General features: G+C 36.5%; 1 protein-coding gene across 1 annotated transcript in view; it reads left to right on the top strand.

The window, feature by feature from the left end:
- Nucleotides 1-7,167, top strand: part of LOC126974420 (monocarboxylate transporter 12) — a 29,424-nt gene extending 22,257 nt beyond the window's left edge. Inside the window, exons 14-17 of the mRNA XM_050821909.1 lie at nucleotides 3,750-3,855; nucleotides 4,869-4,942; nucleotides 5,229-5,375; nucleotides 6,275-7,167. Coding sequence (XP_050677866.1) covers nucleotides 3,750-3,855; nucleotides 4,869-4,942; nucleotides 5,229-5,375; nucleotides 6,275-6,399 — 452 coding nt within the window. The 3' untranslated portion in view covers nucleotides 6,400-7,167. The remainder of the gene's footprint in view (nucleotides 1-3,749; nucleotides 3,856-4,868; nucleotides 4,943-5,228; nucleotides 5,376-6,274) is intronic.
- Nucleotides 7,168-12,305: the final 5,138 nt, after the last annotated feature.

The following is a 12,305-nucleotide window of genomic DNA, read 5'->3' as shown; positions in this document are numbered from 1 at the left end:
GCCCATGTGACCTGGAATCCAAGCTAAAACTATGTTAATTTTGAGTTCATAGCACTCTTTCAAAGTTTCTCTTATTTTGAGAATGATGAGAAACTGACTTTTTGTCTTAAACGGATTTGAGAGAATTGATTGGAGGCAACTTTTAGAGTCTGAAAGGATAATAGAATTGTTCATGTTGTGAGACTTAACAAATAGAATAGCTTGAAGAATGGCGATTGATTCCCCTGTAAACATAGAAGTGGTAGGTGGGCAGCTATAATTCAGTATAATTCTTGTTGAGGGAATCCATACTGCAGCCCCAACCGGACTCATGTCTGTTTTTGAAGCATCCGCGTAGATTTTATACCAATGTCGAAAATCTGAGTCCATTATATGAGAAAAAGTTTTATTTGCTTCTATAGAAAACTTATCAACACCTAAGTCTAAAATTACTGAGGGTTGGAAAGTAAGAGCATTGAAAGGCATAGAAAATAAAGGCAATTTAGAATATTGAAAGAGAGGGTTAGAGAGCTGAGAAAATAAAAGGTAACTATTTATAACGCAAGGTCTTTTGTCTTCAGGTACAATATTATTATCATTGTATAAAACAGCTAATTGTTCTGATTTTTGGAGTAAGGGATGAGCTCGGCAGCCAGCTAGTTTAAAGAAAAATTTATTGGCAAGGAATTGTCTACGTAGTGAGAGGGGAGGATCCACACATTCTACTTGCATTGCATTAATAGGGCTGGATTTCATAGCTCCCAATACTAAACGTAAACATTTAGCCTGAATTCTGTCCAATTTATTTAGACCTGCTTTGTTTGCTGGGATTAAGAACATAGTGCCATAATCTAAATGAGTGCGAATTATGGCATTGTACAGTAATTTTTGAGTGACGGGGTGAGCTCCCCACCAGACACCAGACAATGAGCGAAGAATATTAATATTTTTCTCACATTTCTGTGAGACATAATCAAAATGCTTGACGCCAGATAATTTGTGATCCAACCAAATACCCAAAAACTTAACATTATTAACAATTGGTAGATCAACATCATAAATTTTAATTTTAATAGGTGGAAGAATTCTTTTATTTGTAAATAAAACTACCTTACTTTTAGATGTTGATAGAGACAGTCCATGTTGTGTTAAATATTCAGAAAGATAATCAAGAGCATTATTTAAATGATTAGATGAATCTTGTACAGACTTGTCAGAAGAATACAGGACAATGTCATCTGCATATTGCAGTATCTGACAGAAAGGTGTAACGGTACTGTTGAGGTCATGGGTATACAGATTATAAAGAAGGGGACTAAGGACTGAGCCTTGAGGTAAACCTTTCCAAACTGACTTAGGAGGGAGGTAAGAGGATGGACCTTTAATAGTGATGGATCTCTCCATTAACATGTTACATATGAAACGGGATAACTTCACGGGGATACTCAGCTGGTTGAGTTTACTCCTGAGTAGGGGAAGTGAAACGTTATCATATGCAGATTCTATATCAAGAAAAACTCCCACAAAGTGTTCTTTTCTGAGGAGTGCTATTCTAATGTCAGTTGTAAGGATACCTAAGCTATCTAAGGAGCTCTTGCCCTTTCTGAAACCGTACTGGGAGTTGGAAAGGAGATTATTGGTTTCAACAAACCACTCAAGTCTTTGTTTAATCATGATTTCAGAAACTTTTGCAAGAGCAGAAGAGAGGGCAATTGGCCTATAGCTGGTAGCTTCAGATGGATTCTGACCAGGTTTAAGTAATGGAATAATTACCTGATTTTTCCAAGGTGGAGGGATGGAACCAAGATCAAAAAGGTTATTGATTATGCTAAGATAATATTCCTTGGTTGTAGATGATGAATTTTTAATGAAAGAGTATGGGATTCCATCTGCCCCAGGAGCAGAGTCAACTAGGCCATCCAGAGCAAGAAGAAGTTCAGAGAATGAGAAGGGGGACTCTAAACTGTGAGTTGAGGCAAGAGGGATTGGGGGGGATGGAAAATAGTCCATATTTGGAACTGAAGGGGGGGACATCCTATCTGAAAAGGAATCAAGCCATACAGAAGGATCCACATTAAAATCACACACCTGATCACAAAATGAACCTCTAAATTTTTTAATTTGTTTCCAGACAGTTGAGGATGGAGTGCTTGGTTTTAAATTCTGGCAAAAATTAATCCAACCTTGTTTTTTCTTTTTTCTGAATAAATGGGTAGCCTTCGCCGCCACTTTTTTATAATAAATAAAGTTTGACATGGACATGTTTCTATTGTAATTTAATTCAGCTAATTTCCTTTCTTTAGCAGCAGCAGTGCACTCAGAGTCCCACCAAGGAGTTGAAATCTTATTTGAAACAGGTTTTTTTAAAGGGAAGTTGTTGTCAGCACATGTAATCATGGCATTAGCTAATTTATTATAATTATCTACTGCATTAAAATGGTTAGTGACTGGAAACTCAGCAATTTTTTTATCAAGACAAGAAGAATATTTAGGCCAATTTGCTTCTATTAATCTATATTTAAGAGATGGGGAAAAATTTTGGGGTGGAATTACTTTGTCAGGGATAGAAATTATTATAGGAAAATGGTCACTACCATGGGAATTATGTAAGATGTTCCAAGAAAGGAGAGGAGCCAGACACGGAGAACATAAGGTGAGATCAACTGCACTTTTGGGATTTTGAGAAGGAGAAACCCTTCGGGTTGGAGAGCCATCATTGATAATGCAGAGATTGATTTCATCAAATACATCCAACAGGGAAAGGGCAAAATAGTCAGTTAATAACAAATAGTTATTACCTACAATTTTGAAAACTTTTTAAAAATTGTACAATATTTATCTTAAATTTACCGATTTATAAATGAAATATATCAACTTCTAAATGAGTAGTCTTGTTTATAAGTTAATAGTACTAAAATAAGTATTCTTTGCATAGTTGGTATGACACATCTGTGGAAAATAAATTGCGGGAACGAGATGATTTTCTTGGAATTCTAAAGGTTATTTTATTTATCAAGGAGTTGACAATGTTATTTAATTTTTTGTATAAGAATATGGTGTCTAAATGTTTAGTTTACGATATATTGTAATAATTTCTTGACGAAACCGCTCCCTGCGCTCACCAAAGTTGGTTGAGTGAATTGTTTGCATTTCAAGTGTATAAGTAGGTACCAGCACTCTATTGAGTTATAAGATTGAAGAGTGAAGGTAAGGCTGGAGGCATAAGCTCTCACTCGGCAGGAACTAATGTGACTTCAATAATTAATTATAAACTATTTTATATTATTATTATATGTCACGGACCCAAACCCGCGCCTCTTGGATTTCGTCCGAGTCACAATTCACAACCTGAGAGTTGAACATTACATGACAACACAAAATTTCGGTCGATGCGTCACTCGAACGATTGGCTCAGTTGGTCCGGCATCGTTCATAAATTTTGGGTACAAATTAATTTTCTATATTTAATCCCATAAGTGAGCGACATCAATTAAAATAACAATTTGTCAGGTATATTATATCAAAATGTTTTCTAAAAGGTATTGAAAAGTCACGCTACGATTGTGTTATGATGTTAACGAACAAATAAGATGTGAAGAAATTTTGTTCGTAGATGTGATGTTCACATCCCTACCTGAATCTCGCCCTACTCGCAGGTACTCAATCAAGGTACCACCTTGCTACTTTGCCGATAGATAATCCAACATGTGCGTCAAAGATAACTTGTCCTTACTGAAAATCTCATTGCATATATAATATTATGTTAACAGGTCGTCTTGTAGCCATAAGTGCTGTTCTGGACCTGTGCGGCCGACTCGGGCTTGGCTGGCTGTGTGACCTTCATCTGTTTTGCAGAACTAAGGCTTATATTATCAGGTATCATATTTAATTAAAACAAATTGAATTTATGTGTGAATATGAAAGCATTTTCAATTAACTTACCACAAGAGAATATTACTCAAAAGTCAGAAAATGCCCCTTTTGTTGCCGTTTAAAGAAAACGTATTATTATATTATAGACTGATTCTTCCTCAAAATATTTGTGCACAATTTGTATTTAATTGGATCATTATTATTTTCAAATAAGAATATCAGTATTATAATTCTCTGTGCCTCTCTCTTTTGCTTTTTTTAATATTTTTATTTTTGCTAGTGCTAGAGTACTTCAAACAGCTTCATGTTATAGGCCGCAAACAGAAGCCTAATAAAAAAAATCCGACAACAATAAGCATAATAATATATTGAAGTAATTAGACAGAATATTTCTTTCCTATTCAGATTACAAAATTTCGTTACAACGGGTTTATTTTATTAACGATTTTCGAGTTGTTTAATATCTATTTTTAGTCGGAGCTTCAGTTGTCCTTATAGAACTGATGAATGTCTCGCCCGCGTTATCGCGACTGTATTTTGTCGTTGACGGAGCAATGTGTTTTCGGAATGTCTTGCCAAAGCAAAATAGGTAACAAAACCTTTTCTGTATTTGTACTAAAGGACGTAACGAATGAAATACCACCCATATATTGAACGAGACTTCGTTCAAAATATGGGTAATGTAATTTTGTTTTGATACAAATATTTAACAGAAAGGAAGTAGATATTTCGTGCTAAAACAACATAATTAAACCCAAAACAGTCAAACCAGATTGTTTCGTCTGCTATTGTCGGCTACATCACCTAATCTCAAAATTAAAATTACTATTACTAGTGATTAATGTAATTTTTCTATTTATTAATTTAATTAAGTGGACGCTCAAAATAAAGATCAAATCCCACTTGTGTAGGAAAATGGCCAATTCAGTTTGACCAGCTACTTTTGGCACGCCTGCTAATCCCGCTTTACCTATATATTATAATCTCGGTTGATCTCTGCGGTACTTTGTTTGCAGTATTCTGGTCGCCGGCATTGCGGTGCTGACTCTACCGAGTCTGTCGTCATGGTGGTCTCTCGCAGTGGCTGCGGGTGAGATTTCTCCCCTTTTCCGTTATAAAGTACATTTATTTATATTACAATTCAAATTTTTTTAAATATAACTTCTTAAATTTGTTCAGTGGAATCATTTACGCAAAGTAAATAACTTAGAATAAATTGGAGCTGAATATAATATGACTACACATAACAATAAACAAATCTCGTAGCGTCGCCATTTTATCTTGGCTTGACATTTCTTATTTTAATTTTAAGGCGAAGTATCTTTCGTTGACAGTACGGACGTGTCTCACAGACTATTTGATATTGACATTGGCAGGTGCATACGGCTTATGCCTGGGGTGCTGGTTTCTCTTAGTTCCGGTTCTTCTGGCCGACGCGTTCGGAACAGCTCGGATTGCCTCCTCGTACGGCCTGGTCAGAATGTTCCAGAGTCTGGCCGCGGTATCCGTGCCGCCCACTGCTGGTAACCTTAACGCTATAATTTCCGCTATAAGTTAAGACAGGACTGTGTCGCAGGATCCTCAAAATGCAGCCGGTTATCAATCAGTGCCGGTTTTCTTCCAGTCATACGCAGGTACGTATTTTCCTTTTTTTGTTTACGTGATCGGATTAAAAGTCCTCCTCAAACTTGGAACACGAAAACTTGTAGATAAACAAAATAGTTTACCAGTGGGACAGGATGCCTTATTTCGTGCGCCTCAGCTTGATTAGGAGGACCCAATATGTAAGTACGAATAGATAGTGTGCGTTAATTAATTTACCAATTTTATTATGAGTCCTACGCACCTACGAACCTTCCATTTAAAATGAACTGATCACCGCCACCCATTCCCTGGCAAATCAGAGGAAACACAGGAGCGTTGCAAGAATAACAGCCGTGCCCAAGTGGTATAGTCCTGGAAACACCGCACATGGAAGCGCATTTAATAGTTTTGTTGTTCAAGAAAAAATGTTCCTGGAAACCGCACTGACGTCCGACATCCAGATGGTGTTCATGAATCATGATATCCTAATTTGTGGCGACTCGAGCGAAGGAGGAATTTGGCGGCAGAAATCAGGTAGAACAACTCTTCCAATACCACCTGTGATAAATGCGGTAGAAGACACGCAATGAAGCGACGGCTCTACTCGAGCCATTTGCAGAATACTGGATGTCCGACAATTCGCTCAGGTCTGTGTTGCACGCGTTCAAATGGCTCGAGCTGATACTGGAGTGCACCAGACCATCGATGAAAGCAATACTAAGTAGTGGTGACGTAGAATTTATTTAGTTGGTCATTTCATCAATAATTTCATCTCATTTCAATAATATGCTGACGCTGTAGCCTAATGGACCTAAGCATTCAATACAAATTGTTGCAGGATTAATTCGTGACGTCACGGGTGGCTACTCCTGCTGTTTCTACGGAATGGGATCCTGCATGGTCCTGGGTTCGATCCCCGTTATCGCCTTCCACATCGCCACCAAGAACAAGGAGAAGGAATGAACGTTTCAATGTTTAATATTTGGTGTTAAGATAATATGTTGATGTTAGATGGTTGATTATACTACGAAAGCTAGGAAATACTATAGGTCCACTGCTGGCAGGATAAGAAATGACAGGCATATGGGACATTAGTTATCAATGAAATAATAATAATCATCAAGGAACAATCTATTTCAATATTATATTTATTTGTTACCAGGTATATATTATATAATGTTTTATTTGAGAAACTATGTCAGCGAACTAAAATTGATCTACAATTTATGATGAGTTGGTCAGATGTAAAACGCTTCAAAACGTTGCGCTAAGGTATACTTTGATATTTGTTTTTATCAAGAAAATTCATTATTACTCCTGTAAAATTAGGAATAAAATAGTACTAATTATATGATATATCGAAAAATAATCATGTTAGTAGTTTTAAAGAGAAATAGAGGAAAAATCAATGGCGTTATTGAAGGTAGTCTCTTAAATGATGTGAACTCGGATGTATTGTATAACGGTATGACTTAAGTGATTATACTAGGTTTGTGATGCGTTTCAAATCAGTGTTATGGGCTGATGTTGTATTCTTAATATTACGAAGTCCATCACAAACTTCCCTAAGAAAGTCTTAATGTGACTCGAATTAAATATTATGTCGAGACTAAATTTAAATGTAATTGATTTCACTAAAAATATTCTAATGTGTAACTCGTTTTTTGCGGATATACATTGTAATTATAATATATCAGTACTACAAATAAAGTGTCTGCGAGCAAGTTTCAATGTTGTTTTAATTTAAATCATAAACTATCTTTTAACTCGAGGAAACCTACCGGGATATATTGTTAAAAATAATTCATGAAACAAATAAGGCGACAATGTTGTAGTACAAATCAGTACATCACTATATTGGGAGTGTTTGTCATGTTACGCAACGACATTTGTGACAAACGAAAATTGTGGAATTTTTGCGCTTATCCCTGTGTCTAGCGCACTGCGCAACCTTCGGTCAGTCACAACCACAGTCAGAGCTTCCACCATTTCTTATACGACCTACATACACTTAATCAGTTGTACAGTGGGTATACCTGATGGCACGTCATTACCGCCGCCCACACTCTCTTGAAACACCAGGGTACTGGGTAATCACTTGAAATAGTCGTTGATGCTTTTTTTAAATTTGTATTTAACAAGAATTGACAATTTGGTTTTAAAAAAAGGATCTTATTTTACTTATTACAATGAAATAGATCTTATTAACTTATTTAAAACAACGTAAATAGTATCTAGATCTAGAAATATAATTTAAATTATCAAACAGCTTTTTTTGTGAAAATAGTAATAGAAATGCTGTATAATATAAAATTATTGTTTGTGATTTGATTTTTTTTTGCAGCCTGCAACATTGGCATGGCGACGTGGTCTTAGGTGTGTTCTAGATGATTAAATTTACAAGAATTTATCTGGGTGATCATAACTTTTTAGTGGATAATATGGCTGTTAAATTAAATTGATTATCTAGTACTGCATGAAATACAAAAAAAGCAAGATACAAAAACCTTTTGGTTATCACGGAACAGTTGCGAACAAATATTTTTTTTGGCGTAATTTTTGAGTATGAATGAGAGCAAGAGGTGGATTCAATGACAATCTAAATTTTACTCAACAAAGGGTAGCTTGTTGATTTGTCTATCCTTACTGTATCCTCAACTACAGTACAGAACATATTTCACAATATCTATAGGTTTACAATATATTAACATGTAGAAAGAAAGCCTCCGAGAGAACATCTGCAGACCTAGCCAAGTGACAAACGCCTTATATTGATTGACTTTCTACAAACGATTGGCGTTGAGCGATTGTTGAAAACGCTAACTTGGTAGCCAAGTTGACACGACTGTGTCAATCGCTCGTTCTCCAATATCTTTAGAAAATATCTCTATCTTTTATATTTTTGGCTATGGTCGTCCGTGGCTATGGTGAGCGTTTTCTCAAACATACAAATTACAACCTATCAAAGTCACAGTTTATGTGGTAGTTTTGATTTAATAGTTGTGTTTTAAAGTCTTAAAACCTTACCGAACAATATCTCAGTCCTGGTTGAACAGGTACTTGAAGTCCTTTCCCGCAATAATGGCTCCTATAGGTCTCCAAATTCTCCAATGGAATTGTAGAAGCATTCGCCGTCATAAACATGATTTGCCATATTTGAGTAATCGACACAAATTGTCTATCCTTGCCATTTCGGAGACGTGGCTTATGCCTGGGTTTAGGATTTCTGGCTTTTCTTGCCTCCGGGATGACAGGGATGATGGTTGGGCAGGTTGTGCACTGATGATTAATACATGTAAGACATTCTCCCAAATTATTGTGCCTACACATAATCCAGGTTTACATGTAGTAGCTGCCTGAGCTGCTAATATATCTTTTGTTTCTGTTTATATTCCACACTCCAATTTTAACATCATTCTCGAACTAAATACTATCCTCTCCTCAATACCTAGCCCCATGGTGGTATTAGGTGATTTTAATTTCCGACACACCATCTGGGGTTCTCATTGTATTGACCCATCTTCCTCGTTCCTTTTAGATATCCTCATTGATGGATCTGCCACTCGTAGAGTTTCCCCAACACAAAATATCAGTGTGCCAGACCTTTCTCTTGCATCTCATTCTCTAGTCTCCCTCTCATCTTGGCTAGTGCTACCAAGTTCATTGAATAGTGACCAATTTCCCATTATTTTTTTTTTATTCCCATCCATCTCCCCCGTTTTCTCCCTCCCTCAAACTCCTCAAATATCGAGTCGCCAATGCCAACTAGCATCAATTTTCATTGCTTATGGACTCAGAAAGTGACTCTTTTACAGAGATAACAATATCTATTTGTCTCCAGATATATGAGAAGTTCATTTCGTCAATTTTACAAGCTGCTAATTCTTCCATTCCCATAAAAACCCTGACCGAAAACTAACTTCTTCCCCTCCTTGGTGGGATGCCGAATGCTCCGCCATGGTCCGCGAAAAGAAGCTGAGGAAATATTCTCCACATCTTGTAGCATGGTAGATTATATTTCTTTTAAAGAGATTTCTGCTTGGACAAAAAGACTTCTTTGCAAAAAGAAATCCCTTGGATGGCGTCAATTCTGTGAATCCTTATGTCCTCGTTCCTCCCTTTACCTTGTTTGAAAAAATATAAAACGTATCGTAGAGGTTTTAACATGCCCGACATTTCAAACAATGACCCAAACTCTTTTTTTAATTCTTAAGACTTCTTTTGCCATCTAGCTCCTCCCTACGTCCCCGAATCTGATTGCCTTTTAAGCCCCGATCCGACAAATTAGAATGGATAATAGAAAATAAAAATCTCCTTTCTAATAGCCAATATGGCTTTAGAAAAGGTAAGGGTACGTTGGACAGCATGAGCATCCTTACTTCTGAAATTCGTTTAGCATTCTCTGGAAGCGAGCATGTTGTTGGGGTCTTTCTAGATGTCTCAGCGGCATATGACAACGTTCACCTTCCTCTACTCAGGCAGAAAATGCACCAACTGAGTATTCCTGTTAGCTTTATCCATATCATTTGTAATATGTTAATGGGTCGCTCTATTTCCGTCCGCCATCAAGGAACCGTCCTCCCACCTCGAACTGTTAGGAAGGGCCTCCCACAGGGTTCAGTGTTAAGTCCTATGCTATATAATATATATACTTCTGACCTAGGCCTTACTATTAGCCCATTCTGCAAAATTCTTCAATATGCTGATGCTATACTCCATCTCATCTTCTTTCAACTATTCTTCATCTTGCTTAACCTCCTAAGACCCCCCGTACATTTTTATGTACAAAATAAATTACTTCCGTCAGTTCCAGCACAACACGTGACTCTGTAGTCAGTGAGACCCTTTGTAAATTTTTCTGTACAAAACATTCGAGCAACTCGTGGGCTTTTTGAATTTTCACGCCATTGAATTTTGTCAGTTGATGTGTTAGGTTGATGTATTTTCTGTCTGAATTTCGTTACTATCACCTATTTGACACGAATTCTCAAGCAAACTTGTGACCTTGCGAGAAGATGGGACCGCCCGTACGCGTTGGTAAGTTTTTATCTTAATTTATCAAAAGGATCTTAATCGATATTATGTAAAACACATTATTTTACATTGAGCAGTAAGTACATTATTCGTTTCAAATATTATTTAGTTGAATTTCACTTTGTTAAACTATTTTATTTTGCATTCAATATTTATGTACATTTTTCTGCACTTTGGGTCTCAAGCTCTCAACGTATAGTTTGGTAATAATTTCATTTTTAATTCACAGAACTTGCGGATGAATGAATCAGCCACACACTTGACCAGTCTGACTATAAAGAGGATGATTTTGAAGATGGAAATGCTTCAAATGATGATTACAACCCACGCGTTCAAGAAGACGTGGTTTCTTCAGAGTCAGAATCGGATGAAGGTGATCCTCCTTTAGCCCGTCTTCCTTCTCGTTCAGTACGTAGACAGTCTAATAGAGGCCATAGCCGTGGATCACGGTGAAGATCAAGCTTCAGAGCAAGGGATCGGAGTCGATCAGGGCGCGGAGTGGCTGTCTAAAGACTTTAACCCATCAAATCCACAGCTATTTGAACAAAGTTACCAGCCTATTGACAGCAAGGACTTCACGTGCATTGATTATTTTGAGCAATAAATAGACGATACTTTAGTTAAAATCATAACTAACATAATCCATGATGGAACAATTGGAAATTGGATCATCAGCAGATGACGACATCCCAATGCAACGCCGTAAGAGGTAGACCATCTGTCAATATAATTCCATCCAAAATAAGACGGCTTCGTGAGGTGTCGTCACACATGCCTGAATTTACAGGAGTGATGAATAGATGTCGCAAAGAAGGCTGCAGCAAAAGATCTTCAGCAAAATGACTAAATGCGATATGTTTCTCTGCTTGACTTCTTCTCGCAATTGCTACGCAGAGTATCACTAGTAATAAGAAACACATCTATTCTCAGTTCTATTTCCAAATATATGAAATTTGTTTTATTATTAATAATGTTGATCTTTATAATTTTAGTATCTAAATATGCTGTTTGTTTTCAGAAAATTTGTGTCAAAATGACCATAAAAGTCTGAATAATAGTTAAAATTGTGACTGAAAATATATCTAAGTTGTGTGTTAACGTTCCTACTATTTTATGTCAATAATAATAATGAATAATGATTATAATTCTCATTGTAATAGCAATATTCTTGTTTTATTCAGTATTCTTAGATCAATTATTAAGTATGTGTTAATACCCAATGTGCATTTTAATGCACAAATTCAAATCACATTAAAACACTATAGATGTATTCCAGCCATTTATAACAACATAAAAAATATAAATTTTAATCTTAGCAACTCAAATAATACAAATTTGAAGCATTTCAATCCTTGGGTCTGACAAGGATTTTTCAATTTGTACATTTTTCTGTACAGTGGGTACCAATGAGTACAAAAGAAATATAGACCTGGGTCTTAGGAGGATAAATTCTGCTTTATATTATCTGAATCAATGGCTCTTAGACCACAACCTCACTCTGTCTGTTCCCAAATGTACTGCGGTTATTTTTTCCCAAAAACGCACCATGCCGGTCATAAATCTCTCAGTAGGTGATGAATCAGTCCCGTTTAAGGATTATGTTAAATTCCTTGGTGTTTTTCTTGACTCTAAGCTATCCGGTATTCACCACTTGAAGTACATTGTTTAGAAATGTGTGTCAATGTTATGAGGGCCCTTTCGGGGGTACTCTGGGGTGCTCACCCATTTTGCCAAAAACATTTATACAATGCTATCGTTCGTAGTCATTTTGATTACGGCAGTTTTCTACTTGAACCGTGTAGCAAATTAGCCCTGTCCAAATTGGAGAAAATCCA

The sequence above is a fragment of the Leptidea sinapis genome, chromosome 2 (assembly GCF_905404315.1).
Source record: "Leptidea sinapis chromosome 2, ilLepSina1.1, whole genome shotgun sequence".
Classification (NCBI taxonomy): domain Eukaryota; kingdom Metazoa; phylum Arthropoda; class Insecta; order Lepidoptera; family Pieridae; genus Leptidea; species Leptidea sinapis.
The sequence above is the reverse complement of the archived record's forward strand: the minus strand, read 5'-3'. Positions and strand labels throughout refer to the sequence as shown.